The sequence below is a fragment of the Sceloporus occidentalis genome, unplaced genomic scaffold (assembly GCF_023333645.1).
Source record: "Sceloporus occidentalis isolate IW3139 unplaced genomic scaffold, rSceOcc1.0.p SCAF_2, whole genome shotgun sequence".
NCBI lineage: Eukaryota > Metazoa > Chordata > Lepidosauria > Squamata > Phrynosomatidae > Sceloporus > Sceloporus occidentalis.
In genome coordinates, this window is record NW_028316982.1 from 55,725,108 (window position 1) to 55,750,881 (window position 25,774).

Below are 25,774 nucleotides of genomic sequence, written 5' to 3' on the forward strand. Positions count from 1 at the left end.
TGTGGAGAGAGGAAGGAAATCTCAAACCTCACCATGACTGAAAAAGAACACCCACACATGTAAATGTCCTAACAGAATCCCTGCTATACTACTTTTCAACCAGACAGCTGCTAGTGCTTTGTGTCAAAGCGATTGTAAACTCTTTCACCCCTTAGCAAATTTTTGCAAAAAGAAAAATGAGAAAAGAACACGAGGGGAAATTGGGGAGCGTTATAAATACTGTTGTCTGGAACCATTGTAAAATTCCATGTTTGAGGATGCAATATTCCATGTTTGATTGCACATTGAAAGCCTCATCTGCAAACTCCCCCAAGTACTGCAAAAATAAATTGTGTCGGATGAGAAATTTTTGGTCTTGACAGCAAACAATAAAGTAGCCTGACAAATTAACATTCCTATGAAGTAATCATTGACGAAGGGCTGGAACAGGCTGGCATAAAAAGCCGGCTTCCAGCTGACTTGGAGGCGTGATGTGCAGATGACGCATGCCCCCAAGCCGCCTGGAAGCTGGCTTCAGGCCACCCAGCTGTTTACATGGGGCCTGGCTTTTGGGTGCTCCTGCGGCGTGGCTTTATACCACTCACACTGTCGAAGCGCTTTAAAGCCAATTTCCTGTTGTGGTGGGGCGGAAAAGCCTGCTTTTTACTGGCACAAAAAGTAGTGGTTGTTTGCCGCTCCTTTTTCGGACAGCAAAAAGGCAGATTGGGGTTGCAGTGTGTGGTCGCAGCGGCCCCAATCCAGCTTTGTCAGAGGCAGCTTGAAGCCACCCCTTTGGGACAGGGCTGTTTCATCTTAAGGTAAGTACAGACAAGGTTAAGCTAGATTTATTCCATGATTCTGAAAGATGATAAATGTCTGATCGATCTGTTCAGATTTTATCAGGCCATACTAATACCTTAATCTTAAATTCTAATTTCTTCTGGATACTGATCATTTGTTCTGTACGGCTCATCTTCCTAACACCTTCATTACAGGCTTTCACCACCTAGAAGAAGAAGAAAAATGAGAGTGTTTCAGAAATATGTTTCTTTGTCCATAGAGTTAAACATTCAGCTAAAACCAGAATTATATGGAGGAAATATGTACACACTCGTGCAAGAAGGAGACATGCAGAGCTGCAAAGATAAAGGGAAGAAGGCTCCAACTATTAACAGCAAATGAGCAAGTATCACAGGGTTTGTGGACTGTTAATGCCTGGCGTGCCTATTTGTTAGAAAGAAGATACCATAGGTCAATGACTGCTGCTTTCAACTACCTTCTGAGCATACTGCAATTAGCTCTTCCTGAGTATAGAAGAGTGTTGGGTGTTTAAAGCCCCCAAGATCCCCAACCCTCCCTCAACTGTTTCATTATCCAAATAATATCCACATCTCAGAATATAGTTCTCTGTATGATATAAACCCAATTCAGTTTCCCATGGACTGATGAATGATTTGCCTGGACTACACCAGGCTGCAATGTGTCATGAGTGCTTACATACACTCTGACTGGACAGTTGATAGAGGTGTACAGTTGCCCCTCAATTTTCATGGATTTGAGATCTGCAGTTTTGATTATTCATGGAAGGGCGAACTCCATTAAAGTTAATGGTGACACATGCACATGGCTGCATGCAGGAGCATGCAGCTATTCAAAGCTATGGGGCTTGAATATATGCGAATTTCCAAATTCACGGTGGGCTCTGGAATCACCCACGAATTCAGAGGGAACACTGTAAATGTTTATAAAATGGGGAAAAAACCCTGTATTTCTTAACTGTTGCTCCAGATTTCCAGGAAAATCTGGAGCACCCAGATTGATGTTGGGCAGCTATTTACACATGCATCCTGCTGTGCCACCTGGCATTGCTACTACTACTGGCACAAGCTGTTTCCTCTTAGGTCACAATGGGGGCCTCGTTTTCAACCTAAAAAGGAGTGACTTGCACCAGTGGCAGGGGTGACAGGCATAACAGCAGGATGCACTGCTGGACAGCAGCCACCCGCCATTGCTCGAGTGTGTGGAAATAAAGAGGAGGAGGGATTTAGGGCAGCTCTGGACTCAGAATACTGCGAGAATATTCTGGCCACTGATAGTCTACTGATAGTGCTGATAAACTAGACCCAGTCTGCGAAAGCTTATGCTACAAATGTCTTTCTCTCAATCTCAAAGGTGCTACAAGATCCCTTCATATAGCATCATTCGTTATAAGATTCCTCTCTCCCCATGGAATTGTACCAATGTGGCTATGTATATAGGCCATATGCAGACATTTGCTTCTGCGTGGATTTGGAGGGACAATGGAAGTTGGGCTGTTGCACTTTGTAGACGGTGGAGGCCAGTGTACATATTCTTCATACAATAGCCTGGTCTAGGCTAATGTTAAAATTATACTGCACTTGTTCTAGCCCTCCAAAAAACACAATTGGGAAGGCAGTACTCATGCTCCAAGGTCTCCTAAAAAGGAAGCTCAAAACTTAGCTGACTCACTCATTAAAAACCTCCCATGGCCCATGTAGTTTTGGGTCAGAAAAATAAATCTGTACTCCTGGATGAAAACTGACCTACTAATGGTTTGCCTCTGTTGGCAGCTAATTAAATGACTGCTCTCCATGGATTCTGTCACCTTGAGAGAAGCTTTTGCTCTCTGAAATCTCAGGCAATTTTTCCTCTGAAATTCTTTTGTCCCAAAGCCTTTATACTCTAGACACTGAAAATATAAATATAGTGTGTATCCACAATGCACAAATGTAGCTGTTTGATTCCACTGTAACAACCTTGCCTTCATCCTATGGAATTCTGTAATCTGTAGTATGATGAGGTATGTAGAATTTTCTACTGCACTCTACTGAACCATAACATTAGAGCTTTCTATCAAAAAAAAAGTGAGTCCCACACCAAACTACAATTTCCAGACAGAGCCACAGCAGTTAAAGTGGTATCCAAGGGCTATAATTATGTAGTGTGAATACACCCAGTTAAACATTAAATTCCTACATAGCAATTCCTATTAGGCACTCAATGAAATAGTTTGCTTTCAACAAAGAGAGAAAGATTTTACACTAATATTATTTCAGCCACTTTCCTAACTTTTATCTCACTAAGTTAACAGCATGTTATAGAAAGCTATGCAAAATTCTAAATATTCTGAAAAATGTTAGGCAGCCAACACTTACCGTTTCCAGTTCCTTGTGAGCTTCAAGGGCAGTGATTTCACGTTCAGACTTTTCTTCCACTTTCTTCAAAATATTCTATACAAGGACCAGGAGAGATTTATTAACAACTACACCCAACTCATATTTCTCTTTTATATGCTGTTACCTGCCTTGATCCAACACAGCGAGAGGCGGGTTATAAATAAATACTACTACTACTACTACTACTATTATTATTAAATTAAGTAGTTTTTCAACTATCAGGATGCTGTTTGGTAGCTATGAAGAAATGAGGACATTTTAAATAGGGATCACTGTCCATCACCTTTTAAAAATTGACTCAAATTCCAGTTCAAGCAGATAATGAAAAAAGTGTAAGAAAGGGAAGAGAACTTCAGTATTACTTCTTTTATCATTGCATTATACAGGCTGTATAGTGAACCATTTCCCCCACAAGAACATTCTTCACTAAAGTCATTGGTTTCAGCTAACTCATGGTTGTGTGATTATGCTATACCTGTACTAGCAGCTTCAGCCTAGTAATTCTCTGAAAAGGCAAAATCAAGAATGACGAGAAAGGCAGGCCTTTGCATTTTGGATCCAGTTCCAACTGTGAGATCACCTCCCGGAAAGCTGGCTTGTCCTGGCTGAAATCAGAGACAGATGGAAAATGGTGCTTGTTATTTCCTTGTGTTTTAAACCTGTATGAGTAACTAATATGTTTCTTTTATTCTATGATACTATTTCTCTCACAAATGGCATGTAGTTTTGTTATTTTTTTTTGAGAATTGTGGAAATAACATTAGCATCAAGTAGATCTTAGTTTAAGGCTAGGTCTATTTATAGTATCAAATAACAGAAAATGGGCTTTTAATGTGCAAGCCAGAGTAAGGATTTCACATGTGTCACACATACAGGCTTAGCTGCATACCAGCATATGCTGTATGTGTGTGGGTGTGCGTGAATGGGGTGCGTATCCAAGTTGATGAGTCAGAGGCATAATTATACATCTTTACACAGTTGGATCAATGTGGTAAGGTGAAATTCATATAGCCAAGGCCTTGCATCAAGTGATTTAACCAAGACAGACCTAGCTGGAAATGATAGGATGAAAAGCTCATCTGGCATAGGAGAGAAGCAGCTCAAACTACTGGACATCTTCCAGTACTGCTGGAGGTCTGCTACTGCTTGTGTGATTGCAGTACTACACAAAAGCAGAACACAATCTTTTGTTTGTGCACTTTAGGTTCCTCATAGACAAAATGGGCAACAATATTAGATAATATGCTGTTCATAAACAAAGTAAAATACATGGAAAAAAACAGGAAAAAAATCTTCACAATTATGGAGAATATTACTTTATTCTCATGCATTGTCAAGAGAAGACAATTCAGGCCAGGATCTGGCACCAGCTCAAGAACTGGAATAGACAGCAATAGCTACTGTGGATGTTAGTCCAAGTAAGACCCAGCTAAGCCACACAAATGATGTTCCTGAGGGAGAGGATGGGAGTAACAAAACTGGCAAAAGGCATTTTAATTGACTATAGATCTGAGAACATGTACTGCACCCTTGACTACAGGCCAGATATGAAGGGAAATATATATATATCCTGTATTTAATGTTTTCCCTCCATCAGCCAGATCCCTCCTTAACAACCAGACTTTCAAAGTCAGCACATATTTATTTTCAAATGATAATCACAAAACAAAGCACAGCTAAATGCAAGTTATGGTGGTGAAGTAACACACATGCTACAACAAACTTTCACCACTTGAGGGAGCATTGTTTCTAAATTTATGCTAAACATATCATCTAGTGTGATCCCAAGAAAGCAGTAAACTGCACTTCTGCTTTAATATTTTCTGAAAGAGTACAAATTGGCCACATATTCTGGCTATGCTGTTGTTTTGCCTTCTGTTACTGGGCCACCTTGAACTGGAGCAGGGGATAATCAAGAACATAGGCAAAATCCTGCTGATCCATAAATGTGGTGTTGGAGACAAGTTCTGTGGATACCTTAAACTGCCAAAAAGACAAATAAATGGGTTCTAGAGCAAACCATGCCTGAACTCTCTCTAGAAGCCAAGATGACTAAGCTTATACTGTCATACTTTGTACCTATCATGAGAAGACATGACTCACTAGAAAAGGCAATAATGCTTGGCAAGAAAGAAGAAAGCAGGAAAAGTGGAAGACCACATTACAGGTAGATAATGAAGGAAGCCACAGCCCTGAGTTTGCAAGACCCAAGGAGGGTTGTTGATAATAGGGTGACTTGGGGGTCTCTATTTCATAGGGTCACCATAAGTCGAAGTCCCATTGATGGCAGTTAACAACAACAATGTCAGGACTATATGAACTATATTTTCAAATTAAAAATAACTTTAATTTCCATGTCACAGACTTCTAAAGCGTACTGATTCAATTGTTTACTATTAGCTACATGACAAAGAAACTGTCTACACAGAAAAAAATGAGAAGGGATGACAGGCGGACAGAAGAAGCATGACTGTGACAGGGTCTCAGCATTCATATTAAATGCAACTTACTGTAATTGCTTAGGATAACTTTGCAAAGCCCATCCCTAGATAGAGTGAACTTGTTAAAGCATTTTTTCTTTCACTTTGTGCATAACATAGGCTATGAAGTGAAAGGTAAGAATTACTACATTTCACAACTAGTTTTCTCAGTGCACCAGAACCTCCTTAGTTTAATAGCTTGAAACTCTACTGCAAACAGAGACACAATGTCCAAAATAAATATGAAAAATAGAGATAGTGTTGAGATTAGTGAAAAATTTCTGACATGTACAAGAGATTCAGAGATCTGTACAAGAGTTAAATGTTTCCCCACTTTCTTATCCTTTTCTAAATATTTTACCTTAATGTTTTTGCAGAATGACAGATTCTATTTCCATCAAAATGCTCTCAACAAATCCAAACAGCATTTAGAAATCTCATTATAAAGTCTATAGATGAGTGCTGCTCACAACCAGGAGACAGCTATTTGTTGTTGTTGTGTGCCTTCAATTTGTTTCCAATTTATGGAGGTCCTAAGGTAACCCTATCATGGGATTTTCTTAGCAGGATTTGTTCAAAGGGGGTTTGTTCTTGCCTTCCTCTGAGACTGAGAAGGTGCGATTTGCCCAAGGTCACCTAATGTGTCCCCACGGCTGAATGGGGATTTGAACTATGATCATAGTTCAACACTCAAACCACTACACCACACCAGTACCTAAATTTATATCAGGCAGCATGTACTAATAGACTGGCCTTTTAATGTATTTTTGGTTTTCTGAAAGTAGGTAAAATAATTCTCTCACACATATGAAAATGTTGTAGAAACAATTCATAGCTATATCTATCTCATATATCCACTGAGGTATACTGGAAATGTCTGTATGTAGAGGAAACTATGGATATCTCTGGCTTTTCTTCACGAACAAAGATTCAGGAAGGACTCATCCCACGCTTTCTACAAGCACGTTGATGACTAAAAAGGCCGATCTGAGATAAACAAGTCCAGTTGCCGAAAGCACCGGACTTGTTTATCTCAGATCAGCCTTTTTATATATCCACTGAAGTATACTGGAAATGTCTGTATGTAGAGAGAGCCACTAGGAAACTATGGATAATACCATGCTAAATTCATGTTAATGGATTCATCCATAGCTCTCCTTCCAGCAAAATACATCATGTACAACAGTTGGATGTAGTCCTCAAGTTATCCTCTGTAGCATTATATAGTAAAAGTGGTGCAGAACACACTTGATCTTGTTTTATGGCAACTTTATCATAGGATTTTCTGGGCAAAATTTATTCAGAGAAGGTTAGCTACTTCCTCCCTCTAATGCTGAGCCTGTGATTTGTAGGATTTCAGTAACTGATCAAGGATTTGAACTCTGGTTTCCCAGAGTCTTAGTCCAACACTCAAACCATTAAAATACACTGAACTATTCTAGAAGAACAAGCTAGGGACAGAAACAATCCTAAACTGATTCCATACCAATTCTGAGCTTTCTGGCTAATTGTCTATCTCTTTTCTAGTGTGAAATGGCAGTATAATTTAAGCACCTAATTATACTTTGGAGGAAAACTGAGTTCCTAGTAAACAATGGGGTAGATAAAGCTTCATGTGTGCTTAACCATTTGGTTTCTGCTAGCTGTCTGATGCAGCTGAACCCTTTTAATAAGTAATTACACTTACAGAACTTGCTTGTAAGCTCTCTCCTGGTAGGTCTGGTTGGAGACATAAGTTACATACACTGAGAAATGGTTAATAGTATGATGATAAACAATGTCACAGACATCTGAGATCACAATGTTCTCTTCTACCCTCTTCTCAAGATCCAAGAGGAATCTAAATGAAAAATCCAGAAATAATAATTTTATTCAAAAGTCATTAATAGTTTTAAAAGCATAGGAAATACATTTCAGAGAATGTAAATTAATAATTGAGTAAGAGTTATAAGATTAATTCAATTATTTTCACTCTGACTGAATGGGAAAAAAAACCTAGCTGTTAGGTTTTGTAATATCAGAAAGAGATACCTGACCTTGGACTGGCTGCTTAGAATGAGACATGCTAGCATCTGGGAGACAATGAAAAATTTCTTAGGGATGAAAGTCTGCTGGGGAAAAAAGTCAGCATTCTTGGTTTTCTTATAGACAGTTAATGATAAAACTTTTAGTGTGCTTTCTGCTCTCTCCCCATAGATGTGGCTAGTAACTTCTGATTTCTACAATAGATGTCTCTGATTTCCAGGAACGAAGATAACTGTTTAGGTGTGGAAGGGATGCTATCATGAGAAATAGAGTATGCATGCAGATAAATATATGTAAGCAACTGTGCTGTCTATGGCGCGTTACAGACCGCCGGATTGCGGCGGTCTGGCTCTGCCTCCGCTTTCAGTGTCTGGGAGCCACAGCGGCCAAACTGCACGGCTCCCGGACGCTCCAAGGAAGGAGCACGGAAATCGCGCTCCTTCCTGGGCCCCGGAAGAGATGCCGCGAGGCGCTAGTCGCGCATTCGCGGCGTCACTTCCAGGGTGCGACGTGCGGATGCACAGCGTCCGCTACGTCAATATGGCAGCGGCCATGTGGAACAGCCGCCGCCATTTGTCACAGACTCTATCTGTGATAGGGTTAGGGGCGTCTGGAAGAGACGCCCCTTTTTCAAACTGGGATGTCCTCAGGACGTCCCTAATGGCGGTCTGTAACCCGCTTATGTCATAACACCAATAAAGAAACAATCAATGAAAGTGGGGAAAAACATGGCTTCTTTCTAGTTCTTTATGTTGGATCAGTACTCATCTAAAATTAATTTTGCCATAAGAAAATAAAAAGACCCTTGTTAGATTATTGCAGAAGACTACAGTACTTAATCCAGCATCAAGAAAGTAACTTTTACTAGCTCTAATCCCATCTGATTACTAGGCTTTGGTACCTATCTTGTTATATCCTATTGGGTATTATAGATGAGAAAATCCTCCTCCTGGTCAATCGCTAAGCTTTGTCCCCCACTTCAGGCAAAGCTGCAGACCAGGTAGAAATGGACACTCCTCCATGATTGCAAAATTAGGTAGAAAGTAGTGGCCTTTGGGATTGCCAGAGGAAAAACAGGCTAGAGTTCTTGCACTTCTAACCATTGTGTAGAAGAGGGAACGTCTGTAAGTGTTGCCAACAACACTAGCTGAAATTTCCTTTTATACAACCAGTAAAAGAGCCCTATCTCTTATTTCACCTGGCAATCTTACTAGCCAAAGTGCAATTTCACACTCTTCCACCCAGCAGAGCCACACTCTCACAACAGCTTCTACCTGGTTGAAAGGGTTGGGGTAGATAAGTTATATTGTGGTTTCAGATGCAAAAGAAGAAATTAAGTGAATATGCCATATGGCAATCAGCAATGATGCTGTTCCAGTATAGTAATTATAGGTAGCAATGGATGTCTTTATGTCAAATGGGAAGCATCTATGAAATAAAGCTCAGGGCCAGTTCAGACTAGCGTGAAAAGCCAGCTTCCAGCTGGCTTGGGCTCATGGCGTACACATGACGCACACTCCCATGACGCCGGGAAGCACGCTTTACACTGTCCAGCTGCCTGCACAGCAGCTGGCTTTCAAGCACTCCAGTGGCGCAGCGTTTAGACACTGCACGCTGCCGGAGCACCTCAAAGCCACAGCAGGGCAGGAAAAGCCAGCTTTTTGCCGGCACAAAAAGAAGCAGCATTTTGCTGCTTCTTTTTGGGTTGACAAAAAGGCAGATTGGGGCTGCAGTATGCAGTTGCTGTGACCCCAATCGGGTTTTTGTGGCTTCAAGCCACTCTTTTGGGACTGTCTGTTCTGCCCCTCAGTCATCTAGGGAAATTGAAAACAAGCACACACACACACATCATGGTCTATGCAGCGTGACAATGGGAGTGGGAGGAGGAAAAAAGGATGGTGAAATCCTGAGTTGCAGGTTTCTTTCCTACTTATAATAGTCATTATGAGATTTACCGTTCACTGACTGTCATGACATCCAGTACATTGGAGAAGAGAATGTGAGCCTCTGAAGGATGTAGAATCTTTTTCAATCGTTCATTTTCCATGAAATGATACACAAGCAAATTCAGGCTCTTGTAGTATGATGCTTCTGAAGTGACCAGTTCAAACATTGCCTGCAGGAGAATTTCAAGACTGTATGTGAAAAATGAATAAGCTATGACAATGACGCCTCAGTGACTGTCACTCAGGTCCAGTTTCATTACAGTACTGTATAAACATTTACAAATCTCTGCAGAATTCCTACAAAACAGTATACTGGAGAATTCCTAGACCAAACAAGTCTCCTCTACATGGACCAAAAGATACGGCATGCATATAACAGGCTACACTGTATAACAACAGCTGTAAAAATGAAAGATTGATAGAATGATTTGTGCACACTAGGTGCAAAATGTAGATTTTAGAAATTGTCATCATGTTCCAGCACGAGCTGTCACTTGTCTCTGTAACCTCAGTTGAGGCAGGTATGAGCTGCAGACAAAACAGTTACAAATAATCAGTCAAACAATTTGAAACAAGAATATTCCAAAAACATCTTGCTTAACTGCTGATCCCCGAAAATATTCCCCAACGTTATTATTTTTCTGAGTCTACAAACAACGCTATAGCCTTGAAATTTCACTTTCATAACTTTGCTGTTATAGCATTTTATGTCATGCTACTGTATACACTGATGTGAATCACACCACAATTTAACTGCTGATGAATTCATTTGGAAAAAGGAAAGAAAGTTCTAGAAGTGAAAGAGAAGTCTCTGCGGGGAAAGCAGTGAGAAAAGGAGACAGGATAAACATCCAGGCTTCAGTGATATTGGCAGTTTTTAATTATCAGTGATCCACATAAAGCAGAATATTCCTTAACCCTTTAGTGTGACAGAATAGCACACGACCTCTACAGAACAGATAGAACATGGCAATAAACTCAAAGTGGCAATAAAGATTCATAAGGGGACAATACACGCCCAATGCACAAAGAAACAATGCTTCCTCACAACTGAGCATTTTTCCCCAATGCTTTTCCAAGAAGAAATTATTTGAAGTCAGACAACAGCAACAACAATGTGTGTGTATCTGTCAGAAGCCTAAATTTTAGTGCCCAGTATAATCTTAAACTGCATTTTTAGGTTGTCGTATGGGCCATCAACATCGATATGCGGATGATACCATATTACTAAAGGAAAACATCACAGACTTGGAACAATTACTGAGGAAGATCAAGGAAGAAAGTGCAAAGCCAGGCTTAATGCTGAACATAAAGAAAACAAAAATTATGACCAGGGAAGAAATACATAATTTAAACCTAGGCAATGTGGATATCAGAATAGTTAAAGCATTCCCATACCTAGGATCAAACGTTGATCAGAATGGCAACTGTATACATCACATGGATGGACTCAATCAGGGAAGACACAAGACTGAGTTTGCAGAACCTGAGAAAAGCTGTGGAGGATAGCGGATCATGGAGGTGTCTCATCCATAGGTTCACCATGAGTTGGAGACGACTTGAGGCAGTTAACAACAACAACAAACCTATGAACTCGTGTAATTCCTGTATAGTTGTTTCAAGCCTCCTAGTCACATTCTTGATCATTACATCCATGTTATCACATTACAAGAACCTGAGAAATATCTCTTTTGGCTTGTTATTCTGTTTTCTGTATCATTAAAATATACTCCGTATAGCTCAAGAATGTCCTTGGTGATTCATGTTTTCTTGTGTTTGATGCTCAACAGATGTCTAGATAAATAAAGCTATCTATCAGTGATATACAGCACGCCCACGCCATATGCGGGCGCGCCATACGTGGCCTTGAGCATACGTGCTCAAGCCGCGGGGCTTGTGCGGGGCAGAAGGGGCGGCGCGTCCCATTCAATTGAATGGGCGCGCGGGCCCGTTGCGCCCCGCGCATGCCCGCACCGCCGCGCATGAGCCCCATTGCGAGGACGGACTTCCATTTCTGTTCTTTCTCCTTCCTTATATCACTTGGAGGTCTAAATACTTCAGCCCATTATATTTTGCAGTTACTGCAATTTTCAATTATCAAAATTTGAAACTTTGTTTTTTTTAAAAACTAAAACCACAACTCATTCTTTTATCCTTGTCCTGCACCTAAACTAAGGCGGGATACAGACCACCCCTTTGAGGTGGCCTGCACCTGCCCCTTTCCCCTCTGGATTGGGGCCTGGACATCCACAGCAGCAGCCCCAGAGGCCCCAGTCCCACCGCTTCTCCAGGCCTTCGGGAAGTGGCAAAATGCTTGGCCTCTTAGTCTGATTAGTCTTAAAAACAAAAATATGAAGACGTAAATCTAGTTTTTAGAACGTGGGTGTATCTATACTGTAAAATTATGCAGTCTGACACAACTTAAATGCTGTAACTCCATCCTATGTAATCCTGGGATTTGTAGTTTTACAAGATTTTCAGCCTTCTCTTCCAAAGAGTGTTGGTGCCTCACAAAACTACAACTCTCAGGATTCTGTAGGATGCACCCATGGCAGTTAAAGTGCTATCAAACTGCATTATTTCTACAATGCAGATGCACCCTATGATTTGAAAGTTGTTTTTTTTAACATATATATGCTTACTCTTTCAAGCTCACTTTTTTATTTACCCACAATTGATTTCAATATAGAAAGTGCTAAACACAGAGACCCAGCACTGCTTTTAAGAGGGAACTCAAAACTGGCAGGCTATTTATTTTGCCTCCTTTCAGACACCTGGCAGAGGGAGGACAAATTATTATTTGCATTAATTATCATATAAACATCCTTAAACTTTTTCTAAGCAGTTTACTTGTGCTGTGACTGAGGACAAACTATCAATTTCAGTTATTTTCCTTTTGCTAATAGCTTCTTGCAGTGTTGTACTCATAAACAAGAATGTGTTTCCTTTTTCTTAGCATTTCTCTCCCAATATATATCTGTACTGTCACTGTATAAATCTTGTTAGTCTAATTCTGTCTTCTTTTAAAGCTGTTGTTGAAGTGAAAACAAGAACTTCTACTAACTTGCCATTATGGCCCATCAGCTCTGTAAGCAAGGGGAAATGCCCTTACTATTGTTAGTAGCTACTGACATACATACTCCAGTGGAATATATATAAGGCAAAAACTATACATACATATAATATTCCAATTACTACTGCAGTAGTATCAGATTCTCTTTATGCTAGAGCTACAAGCCCTGGCCACAATCCTATTATGCTTTTGACACATAAATTCTTATTGAACCATGATGTATGCTTAATTATCCTGTTCTCATTGAAATGGCATTTAAGGTAGGACTTTATCACACGGGAGAAATCTAGAGGCATTATCCAGGGAAAGTGATCGTGGCTAAGATTATCACATGACGTCGCAATTAGAGAGGGCTTATCCTGGGAATACTGTAACCAGGGAATAGCTAGCAACAAATCATTCACAGGGAAATCCTGTGAATGATTTGCTGCTAGTTATTCCCTGGATAAGCCCTTTCTAATCGTGATGTGTGTGATAATCTTAGCCGTGATTGTGCGACTTTCTCTGGACAATGCCTTTTGAATCCCCTGATTTTACCCTGTGTGATAAAGTCTGTAGTCACTCTGGATATGTTTTAGATCAAGGATGGGCAAAATGTGTCCTATAGGCTTCCCAGGACCATTAAAAAATGTTTTGCTTCATAATGCCCCATGATAGTCTCTAGTAGCTGTTTCCACCATAATTTTTGGTGGGTTTTTCGGGCTAAGAGGCCATGTTCCAGAAGAGTTTATTCCCGACATTTCGTCCGCAGCTGTGGCTGACATCTTCAGAGAATGCTGGCATGGAAGCGAGTGGGGTATATATATGCTGTTGGTTGAGGGGAAATGATTTGTATATTAATCTGTGTATTGTTCTGTAGTTGAATGGCAAGGCCTCAGGATGTCTATTTCATTAATGATCCATTGTCTGCTGGGAAACCCCCCTCACCCGGGGTGGTTTTCATTTGCAGTTGCTGGTTCTTGATTTTGGTATTTTTCAGGACTGGTAGCCAAACTTTCTTTACTTTAAGAGTTTCTTCTTTCCTGTTGAAGTTATCCAGGTATTTATGGATTTCAATGGCTTCCCTGTGCATTCTAACCTGACAGTTGTTGATATGGTCCAGAATTTCAGTGTTTTCAAACAGCATTTTGTGCCCAGGATGGTTTATAACATGTTCTGCTACTGCTGACTTTTCCGGCTGACCCAGAAAAACATGTTTCCACCATGTTTGACCTCCACTGAAACCCCAAGGAGTCAAAATGAATTTTTGTGAAATGTTTCCAAAACATGTTTGTTTTGCCTCAAAATGTCATCTGAGTGCCTAGGAAGGCCCGGCCTAAAACATACTCCCTAGGGTGTATTTGGGGACAAAAAAGAAGTTTTGAGTGTTTTGTTTTTTTATTTTATGGAAGCGGCACAGTGTGGAATGTGGCCTTCCAAGATCTCCTGGACAGCTAATGTGGCCCCCAAGTCTTCCACAGTTGCCCAGCCCTACTTTAGATTATATGTGCTAATTTATCTTATGAGAACACATCTGGTTATGGTTAACCACAACAAAGCAACTAATACAAATGTTATCTTTTCCTCCAGTTTAATTCTAAATGTAGACTTTTGAACTTTGCTTTACACATCAGCCCTTTTCACTATCCATTCTTTCTTCTCTCTCAAAAAGGTACCCCTAGTTAACCAAATCTGTCAGAAGTGCATATTTTCAAAGGTGCCTTTTTCCCCTAAATACAGTCTTCATTATCCATAGAAAACTCCCACCCAACCTCCAGATTAGTGATTCTTAAATTGTGGACTACCATTCTGCTTTGATTGTAGACAACCACAACCTCTTAAATTAGGAATTATTTAGAGACTGGTAAATGATTTGACTAATAAATGTCTTTGTGCTCTACAAGAGGATACCACATGAATGGCATTCCTGAGCTGTGTTTTTTCCTCTTTTAAAATTACCTTTGAACTTCTTGTATTTTTCAAATAAAAGACTGTTAGTTTTGAATATTTATACATATTTATTTTGAAATGATTAATCTTTTATTTATTGTAAGTGGGTTCAGCTTTTTATCTGTTTACTGTCAGTTAATTTTGATTTGTTTTGCTTTCTTTATTAAACTAATTTTAAAAAAGAATAAAATTGCTATTTTAGCAGCAGCATAAATCATAAACAAGCATAAGGCACAATAATACTTAAATTAAGACGTAATTCAGATCAGTCTGCCCTAGTTACAGTCTTCAGCCAGAGAGTCAAATATCTACCACGCTTAATTCCTTAATACTGCCTTTCAAAGCTCCCAGTTTTTGGAACTTAAAACATCTGTAGAATGAGTAATGTTAAACAGAAAATGACTCAGATGCATAGAATGACAGTACAAAGTGTAAATGAGAAATGTCTGACCTTTCTCAAGAGCCAGTACTGGATCTGGGGGCCTTACATTACCTCTAAACTCATCAACTATTTTTACATTTTATAAATTCAGTCCAAATTAGCAGGTCCTTAGCAAAAACACGGAATTGATTTGCACATTATGACTGCAGTAGTATGCAAACTTTCCTGGGAGTAAGTCCCCATGAACATAACAGAAATTCCTTCTGATGAAACATCCATAGGATTACACTGCCAGTATCACCTTGCCCAGTCCTTTGAAAATGTAGCATTTCCACTAGGTTTATCAGCTCATCAGCATCCCAGTCCTTGAAATTCCTGAGCCAAAACCTGAGACCAGCGGATGGCCCCTTGGCATTAGTCCAAGCTCTCTCTCTCTCTCTCTCTCTCACACACACACACACACACATTATATTTTATATAATTATTAGATTTTTAACATATGATTACAAAGTCAAAAAACATAAAAGTAGAGGGAGATAAAAAACAGAAGAGAGAGGTAAAGAGGAAGAAAAAGGGCTAGGTGTTGAGATATACATTGATATAAGCAGACCATAGTTCTAAGAATACATTTTCTTGCATTTACCACCTGTATGTCTAAATGTTCCTGTGTAAATAAAGCATTAAGATCTTCTGACCATCAGACAACAGATGGTGAATGTTTAACCTTCTAAATGTGAAGTATAGGTCTTTTTGCAACGGTGACAGCATGCAGGACCCAACAATGTTGACTCTGTGTTAAATTTCACATCGCAGACATGTAATTTAAATATCCAATTATATACACCAATGGTTCCAAATATAGGTTAGGTATCAGAAGCAAGAGAGAATATTCTTATTGTATACAAAAAATTGTTAATCCCCAGTCTTCCAGTGCAATCCACTGTGTATAGAAGTCACAGCAGGGCAATATGAAGAATGTTTTTTTCTTATTATTTTTATAAAATGCTTGCTTTATGTGTTTAGATTTCTGTTTACATATTTTTTTATATTGCCAGTCCTGGAAAAAATATTGTAGGGATTGTTTGCACTGATGAAAAAACATCAGTTTTACCTTACATTTTCCTGCTCTGCGGTGCCATGCCTACTAAAAATAAACTGGATTCATGTTGTATGACTGTCATGCATTTCCCATGCCCAAATTCAAATCAGTACAAAAGGGATGCACTTTTTCTTTCTTCCCAGCACACCAAAAACCTACCAACCAATAGCCTTATTGTTTACCTATCAGTCTTGTCAACTTGTGCTCTAACTGGTTGCCTCTTCCATCCAATACTTTTTACCCCTTTGTGTTCCAGTGAGTGATAATGAGTAAGGAACACACACATCCAAATCATTTGTTGATTTATTTTTAAAATGCATTTTAATGTGTCCTGACACACACACACACACACACACACACACACACACACACACACAGAGAGAGAGAGAGAGAGAGAGAGAGAGAGAGAGAGAGAGAGAGAGAGAAGATGGAAACTGCCCATCTCCTTTGCTGTGATTTTTGGCAATAGAGCATTTCACCCCAGTTGCTGCTTCCCCCTCCCCAGCAGAGCCCTGCTAGTGAAGTTGGTCCAAAGTCAGGCAACAGAATGATAAAATAACACATCTCTCCCCTCACCATTGATCTCATGGGTGGGCTTGGCTGGAGAGAAGTTATCAGCAACCAGGGTAAAGCACCCCAATGCCAGCAATCACAGCAGAGGAGATGGGCAACTTTATCCCTCATGGTGTATTGGAGCTAATAGTATATTGGGCTACCCCTTCCCTCTTCCTCACCCCCCACCTGAGGGAGCAAAGGAATGAATGAATGAATGAGGGGCCCTGCAAATATGGAGGGACAACTGCATGAAAAAATAGAATGTTATGGGATCCAGGAAGATGCAAATCATGCCCCTTGACCTACACTTTCCTCCATTGTTGTTACAATTAACTTCACAGTGCTGCTCCCATTGACTATATTTCCTCAGTGCGCATGCGTATGTACACACACACTCACACGCACATTTAAAGGACAATGAACAATATTTGTCTACATGGCAAACCTAATTTACACTACTCTCTATTGCCCTGAGCAAAATTTGGAAAACAGCACTGGGCGACATAGCATGGCTGGCACAACTGATGTTCTCTAAAACATAGTCCCATCCATACAAGACAGGTATAACAACACTGGAGAAAATCAGCATTCACACTAGCAGGATACTCATTTTAATTTTGGTAAATTCAGTGAGGAAAGTCACATGGGGACATTTAGTAACATCTGAATTAAAAACACCATGGAACTCCTGTCTTTGCTGCTATCTTTTGTTTCTAGATATAAACACTTCTAACCAATCCACCCACACTAAAATCCTGGATTTTGGAAATGCAATTACCAATGAAGTTGTAGAGCCAGCATGCTGTAGTGGTTTGAGTGTTGGACTATGACTCTGGAGACCAAGGTTCAAATCCCTGCTCAGACAGAGTAACTCTTGCATTCTCCCAGACTCAGAGGAAGGCAGAAAGGCAAACCCCTTCCAAACAAATCTTGCCTAGAAAGGCCTGTGACAGGTTTGCTGTAGAGTTACCATAAGTCAAAAACAACTTGAAAGCACACAGCATCACCACCACTACTCTGGGTTGTACAAGATTTGCTGGTTTCTGTTTATGAAAGCTTGGAATTCAGCAGGGTCTGTTCCAGTCCTACCACATGGATTCCACATATAGAACAACTTTTTAACATGATTAGACCTTTTAAAATTATGTCTAAATTAGATGTATTGGTTTGTTCACAAATTTGTTAAAAACAGTGTAGAGTTATAAGTCTAGTCTCCCTCAAGGCTCATATGCTTCCCACTTCCTCTGGGATCGCCATGAAGAAGAATTCAGAAACGTTCACTTCTTTTTTTTATTAACCATAATTCATTGTGTTTTCCAGCCCTGAAACATATTAGTTTAATCTTAACTGTGTTTGTTGAAACCAAGACAACTTCCTTGGTTTCGCTAATTACTGGTAAGGATTCAAGCAACATGCTTAACTGTGGTTAATCAAAAAACAGGAGAAATTTCCAATTTCCTCTTCACAAACATGCTGGATAAGAGGAGGAGCATACAAACCCATGGGTGAGTAATAGCCGGAGCTTATTTTTGTAATGCTAAACCATGGCATAGATATATACCATAGTGTTCCATCTGATGACTGCCTGAACTCCAAAACTATTTCCATCGTTTTACTGCATAGTTGTTGTGTTTGATTCTACACAGGACAAAAAGAAAACAATTATCTGACTAATCTAGGATTCTATGTACAACAGTATAATCCTAGAATATATCTTCTCCAGCACAAAATTGTCCAGTTTATAGTAATGGGTAGCCAAAACAACACACAGTATTCCAAAGTACTCACTGGATTTATGTGGTTTTGGACTTTTTTAAAAAATCATAGCAGGTTGGTGAGGCAAGACTTGCCTTATCTTGATTTTTATCCCCTTGTCTCAGGAAAGTTTTTCCTTTTACTGTATATTTTTGACATCTTTATTATTTCTCCCTTATCCTGGCTGTTTTGTAATGAGTTTGTTTTTAGTTCTCATTTTTCTTTGTTGCATTTTCATAACTGTATATGTTGTATTTTATTATTTCATTCTTTTGTAGTTTGATTGCAAACCAGAGTGGAGTAGAAATTCTTGGATTAATAATAAACTTAAATCTGAATGCTGCTTTCCATCAATCTAGCTGTAAATATATCTAACTAATCAATATCTTGTGGGATCCCCTGAGATCATTTTGTAAAATCAGTGTGTGACACTGTCTACTTCCTGTCATTAAGGAACAAAGCAGGATTTCAGTGATATGTTACATATTTTACTTAAAAGATCAACCAGTTAAGGGTTTCAAGGAGTCTTGGGTGAATGCCATCCATTCACAGTGACTTGTTACTATTTAGTCTGCTGAATTAAAAAAACAGTCATTTCTATCTGGCTTGCAGAACTTCATCTACACTGCTTGAAAACAAAGGAGTGGGAGTTTTTCCAGTGTCTTTCACACTGAAGAGTGATGCAAGTAACTCATATATTTCCCTGAATTTTGTTTTGCTTCAGTATTATTTTACACCCTTCTGACTGCCTTGCTGCTTCTGATATTTTTAATTTACACTTTTATTAATTTTAAAAATATCAACTTTATCAATTTTAGCCCCAGCTATGCCTTCTGATAAATACTGTAATCATTCTCCAGAAGACCAATTCTGCTCTGATAGCTTGAGATTGAGCCTGAGAAGAAACAGAATGTTCACTGACCTTTTAAGAGCAAAGGAAGAAAATTTAAGACTACATAGAAAACATAACTTTAAAGAATGCCATGAAGTGAATCAGGCTACAATTAGCTTCATTACAAACACACAAATGTAATGTTCATCTTCCCCTGAAGCTGCCATTACCTCTTGAAGTCTGATCTCATCTGGTTGGAGAATATTCAGAACCCCACTGCTTCTGACTTCTGGAAGATCCTGCCATAAATTAAATCTTGACGTGGAATTCCTGAGCAAGTTGATCTGAGGAACAGCTTTACTCTCAATGGCATTTGTAGGTTCAGTTTCTGATGGTGCCTCTTCACTAGTTAAGCACTCTTCAGTATCTGTTTGCGAATCCTGCAGCCGCCTAGTTTCAATCTCTTGACGTGTGGATTTATCCCGATATTCTTGATATAAGAGACCTAGAAAGTACCAAAGAACATCAGATGTTACTGAACAAATATCATTTTTCTATGACAAAAATAAATATTTCAGTATATCTACTCCTAAATCGAGTCCAGATCAATTAATAGATTTGCACAAACTGCAGCTATATTCATTCCTTACTTCAGTCAGAACAGCTTGGAAAATTGAATGTTGTAGTCTCAGACAAAGAGAATACTAGAGCAGAAACTCCCAAATTGGTTAGTATATGGAGGATTGAGTTTTTGATCTCTGCCTTCCAAGCTACAGAATGACAACTAAATAACACATAGCTCAAGCTGGTTAAAGCCAATAATCCAAGTGCATAATTATTAGACAGAACAAAAAGAACATGTCCCAAATCTCAAAACTACTAGCTTGTTTGATTTGGAGGATAAATGTTTCCAGGCCAAAATATAATGATCAGTGAGATTTTGTACATGAGCAAATACTTGGCCATTCCAACACACAAAAATGTAGCCAATCAAATTTTACATCTACCTTTCCTTAGTTCTTGATGCCAAGAGGAAAGGTAGATTTTTAAAAAAAAGTATGATCACATGAAAGACATTTTTCTGGTCTAAATGAAAAGAAACCACTGAAGCAACCAAATAAAAATATTGGAATTCCAAGCAAAAAATGTATCTACCTCAATTGTATAGATTGTATAAAAATATAGCTACCTAAATTGATGATTCCAAAAACATTACAGCATTAAAAAGTAAACCCTTTAGAAAGCTACTTCAGAAATATGCTAAAATATGCAACATGCTTCAGTATTCCTTCGCTCTCTTTAATTTGAGAATTATCTCTTCCATGGTTTACAATACTGCCGTAATATTTGCCTGAGGGCAGGGAACCGTCTAATTAAAAAGACTGTATGTACAGTGCTGTGTAAATTTACAGCGCTTTATAAATAAAGGTTAATAATAATAATAATAATAACTGGGAAAGCTATGTAGCTCTAGCCACAGTGATGTAAACTCAAGTCAACTGACTTAGACTTAAGTCAGACTTAAGTCACTTCAATGACTTGACTTTGCACTTAGGGCTGAAACAGATGGTTGAATAGGGGTGGCTTGATGCCGCCCTTTTTCAGCACTGGATCGGGGCTGCAGCAACTGCACAACACTGCCCGCTATGTGGTTGAGTGGGTGGTGTGATGCTAGTTTGGGGGCTGCATCAGGGCATGTGTCACCTAAATGCTACACCCCCACGCTGCCCCCAAACTGGCGTTTTGTGCCAGTCTGCTTCGCTTATAACTCGACTTGACTTGAGACTTGTATATTTTCAGTGAGTAACCTGCTTGTTCCATTTACTTCAGGCAGCAGGCAAACCCACTCCAAAAGCATGGGGCTGAATTCTTCGATAAGAACATCTAATGTATTAGGCAGTTGGCTTGAGGCTTGCAGCAGGTACAGGCTGCCAAGCAGACCTCAATCCTCACCTCTAGTCCATTGCCTAATGTGTTTTGTGTTCCTCTCTGAGAAACATGCCCTGTGTTAAAAGCTGGCTCCCAGACTTGAGATTCATCTTGAGTCTTGACTTGAAAGTAATTTGCAAGGACTTGAGACTCAACTTGAGACTTGAAGGTAGTGATTTGAGACTGGATTTGAGATGTGAAGACTTGAATACATCACTATCTAGCCATAATTCCCTCAAAACCAGAGAACAGGACCCATACCAATGGATTCAAACTACAGGAAAAGAGATTTTAGCTCAACATTAGAAAGAAGTTCCTGACAGCAAGAGCTGTTCGACAGTGGAACACACTCTTTCAGAATATGGTGGAGTCTCCTTCTTTGGAGGTTTTTAAACAGAGGTTGGAAGGCCATCTGTCGGGGGATGCTTTGATTGTGGCTTCCTGCATGGCAGGGGGTTGAATTTTATACCCCTTGAGATCTTTTCCAACTCTATGATTCTATAAATGTAAATTAAAATTATAACCCCTTAAATGCATGCACAAATCCATGCGCAGTGGCAGTCAGTTATTTACATATCTGTAGGCTGCTTAATCCATTCCACTTCATCTAGACTCTGAAGGAGCTATGCAACCTATTTTGTGGGCAGGCTTCAGTTCCTTTAAATTTCAGACTGGAATCCAAAGAAGATTCACTTTCCCAAAGACACATTATGCCTATCAGTTTAATATGTTATACACAACTGTGACTATATTTAAATTATAATCTTAGATGCACACACATTTTGCAGTGGGAAGGTGACCAAATAGAATGCTTTCCCAAACAGTGAGTATATTCAGTAATCACTTCTTTCTGGAACACTGTTCAAAATGGGATTAAAATAGCAATAGGAGAAACTGTACCTTGGAAACCATGCACTTTCCTTTTAGCTTCCCACACTATACTGAAAAGGAGAGATTGCTCTTAAATGCATTATGTGGAAAAGATGTTTGTATAATTCCACTTGAACTACTTTGTTAAATATTCTCAGTAGCTGTTGAAATTTCTGTTAATAATCTCCTTAACACTAAACAGGGCACTGAATATAGTAAGAGAGGGAGAAAAATTATTCAACACTAGTGATACACACAAACACAGACACACACACAACTTTAAGGCTTTTTGTTTGATAGAGGAGCATACAGCTAAACTTTTGTGTATTTTCTGCAAACATAATACCAAGTTCCAGAATCTTAATAAATCACTGGACCAAAAAAGCAAAGAAATATACAGCTACAAGAAAGAATGTACCCTAAAATAATTTGGAAACAAATTATCATCTATATATATATTAAAATAATCCAGATATTAGTGCCATTGATTGTAATATGGAACAGTTTTTTACATTACAGTCATAGAAGGACACAAGTATTTCTTAGTCCTCAAGAGCTTCCCTGATTTATACCATCAAACACAGCTGAGCTCAGTCTAATGAAGGTCTCTGAATATTACTCCAGTGATAGAAGATGAGTTTCATTTTTCTGGACTGGAAACTAATAAGAGGTCAGCAAAGGAAGATGGTTCAATTCTCATGTGACTGCTGAAACCGACAACAATATTTAAAGGACCATAATTGTATTTGGGCATATGCAATAGGAGCACTGCTGCTGCTAGTGCCTTGTACAGTTAAATAATGATGTTTTGGAATCATCTTGCTTAAGTATTTCTTTTACATGAAAAGAATGTGTTCATACTATTTGGGGGGGGGGGTATGTGTTTTTCTTACATATTTTGGTTCAAGTTGTTTTCTAGTTTGTATTAATTTTTCCCCTTTTTTGATATATTTATTACCTTAGTAATTAAAAATGGTATTTACATTGTTCCATCCACTTGTTCCACAAACAGTTGGCATGCAGTTAGTTTCTTAGGTCTTGTACATTGTTATAAAATATGAAAATACTAAATCCTTTGCATGCTTATGTAAATGGAAATCCCACTGGGTGGAATACTACATAAATGCTGACTAAATGTTAAACGTAATATGCATCCTAAGCTTCCAACACCATTTTTGTTTCAGAAAAGCAGCTTCAGTAGGGGAAAACTGAGAGAAGATGGGAGGAGGAAGAGAAGTGTTACATCTTTTCATGCCTGTTTTCCCCTTCCAAATAAGCTCTCAGTTTTATTTTCCTCTCATCCCCAGCATCCCAAAACTTGGTGCTTCAAACGTGTGTGCTTCCAAAAGGAGAGCAAACAGCTGGATTCTCATTTCAGAAAGGGAATCAAAGATAGAGCTGGAGGGGAATACAAAGGCTAAGACTCTGCCATGCAAGCACACACGGCTAAAGCACTCCTGAAAGATGGCCATCCAACCTCTATTTAAAGACTCCCAAAGAAGAGTCTACCACCCTCCACAGCAGCTTACTAAATCATATGAAGTGGCAATTCAGAGGAGAAAGTGTTAAGTACCTTACACTTTCCTTACACCTTCTCTGCTGTCAAGCTGCTTTCCCCAAACAAAATATGGCAACAAGCACCTACGAGGCACACTGCTTTGTAACTTGTCATTCCCAAGACTGCTGTCCAAATGCTTTTCTTACCTATTTGCTCAATGAAATTTTTCCAGGAGTCAGCTGTCATGGGATGAATCATTTGTAGGGCCTCAGGGAAAACAGGTGGGCCGTCAGGATGCACAGAACTCTCTTCCGGAAGAGCAATTGGTCCAGACATGGAAGGAGAGCCACTTTGGGAAGAAGAGGAAACAGAAGCGTGGTACTTGGCTGCTGTTCTGCATCACCCCTAGTCACCACCATCCAGGGTCACTGCCACTACCCAAAAGCAGCAATGATTTATGATTTGGGCTACTACAAGCGCTTAAAAGGGTCAGAGTAAACCATCAGTCCCTTACTGCTCTTTCAGGTTGCTGGTGAACCTGAGTGCCTCTGTGCACAGGGTTAAGAGACCAACCAGTAAGCCTCATTGAAATGATGCAGGGGGTTGGACTGGATGGCCCTTGTGGTCTTTTCCAACTCTATGATTCCATGATTCTATGACGCTGATAAAGGGAGGTGTGTGTGTGTGGGGGGAGGACAATGATGGGGTGGTTTGAGCACTGGACTACAACTCTGGAGACCAGGGTTTGGGTCTTATCCATGGAAACCCAATGGGTGAGTCGCACACTCCCAGCTCCAGAAAATCCTATGCAGGGTCATCTTGTTGTTATGTACCTTCAAGTCATTTCCCGGTTATGGCGGCCCTAAGGCGAACATATCATGGGGTTTTCTTGGCAGGTTTCTTCAGAGGGGGGTTGCCATTGCTATCCTCTGGAGGTTGAGAGAGTGTGACTTGCCCAAGGTCACACAGTGGGTTTCATGGCTGAGCTGGGAATTGAACCCTGGTCTCCAGAGTCATAGTTCAATCAACACTCAAATGACTACACAATGCTAGCACTCTTAGGGTGGCCATAAGTCGGAAATGGCTTGAAGGCATACAAAAACGACAAGCCACTTCTCAAGCGCTGGAGAAAAAGGCACCAAGAAAATGAGGAGTCAGACCTTCCTTTGAGCACTAGGTTCAGATATTTAAAATGGGGCACATTCTCCTCAGCTTTGGATGTCCTCCTCTCCAATCACATGTGAAATATGGGATGGTTGTGACCCGTTATGCTGGGGTTTTTTGGGGGGAGGGGTTCATTTGACAGCACAGACAGAAAAACATGAGGGGCGCAGGCAAGGACAGAATAACTCGGTGAGGCAGGAGAAGAGAAAGGTTGTTCTTGTTGTATGTGCCTTCAAGAAATTCCTGACCCTGATGCAAACCTATGATGAGGTTTTTGTGGCAAGTTTCTTCAAAGGGTCTTGAGGGTCATAATCCAACACTCAAACTAATATGCCATGCTAGCTCAATTTTAGAAGAGAAAGGGCTGGGAAGGGGGGAAAAAGGAGGTTGAGGGCAAAAGTGAGAAAAGTGCAAAGAAAGCTGGAGGAGGACAAAGCAGGAGAGGACTCCCCCCTCCCATCTTCCTTATTATATTGGGAGCAATATAATTGGGGCCATTTGGTTTAGGACTGAACAGCACGGTTACCAGGTGTCCTCGCTGCAAAGGAGGACAAGGCACCACAAAATGTAGGACATTACTCAATAAAAGCTAAAAGCACTCCAATAAATACAGGGTAAACCAGATGGTCCTTTTCCAAGACATGCACTGAACCTTCAGTCCAGGAGGAATTCCAAATCCCATTTCCAGCATGAATTCATATTTATGTTATGAGTTTTTAGCTTTTTGTTTAGTCATATCCTCCATTTCCCCTCCTTGAATATCCTACATTTCGCGATGTCTCGTCCTCCTTTGAGGTTAAGACAGATGGTCAGCCTGGATAAAATATACATACGTTATACTCAAAATAGAAGGCGTTTTTGAATTCTTCTGGATGGATGGTTGAAATTTTGACACATCCTGGAAAAGGAGGACCTCTAGTCACCCTAGGGCTAAAAACACTCGTAGGAACTGTAAACTCATGCTTCTTAGCCATGCTCAAAATGGAGGACCCTTTGGACAGAAGGCTGAAATGTAGGACATGTTCTGGAAAAAGGAGGACACCTGGACACCCTGAGCTAAA

The 25,774-nt window shown here is 39.8% G+C and overlaps 1 protein-coding gene across 1 annotated transcript in view; it reads right to left on the bottom strand.

Annotated features, from left to right (window-relative positions):
* Positions 1–25,774, bottom strand: part of LOC149318354 (ephexin-1-like) — a 46,629-nt gene that overhangs the window by 19,468 nt on the left and 1,387 nt on the right. The window contains exons 2-8 of the mRNA XM_089509516.1: positions 23,756–23,898; positions 19,483–19,757; positions 9,637–9,797; positions 7,344–7,496; positions 3,652–3,781; positions 3,156–3,230; positions 896–985 (exon numbers count right to left, since the gene is read on the bottom strand). Of these exons, the coding sequence (XP_089365642.1) occupies positions 896–985; positions 3,156–3,230; positions 3,652–3,781; positions 7,344–7,496; positions 9,637–9,797; positions 19,483–19,757; positions 23,756–23,898 (1,027 nt within the window). The remainder of the gene's footprint in view (positions 1–895; positions 986–3,155; positions 3,231–3,651; positions 3,782–7,343; positions 7,497–9,636; positions 9,798–19,482; positions 19,758–23,755; positions 23,899–25,774) is intronic.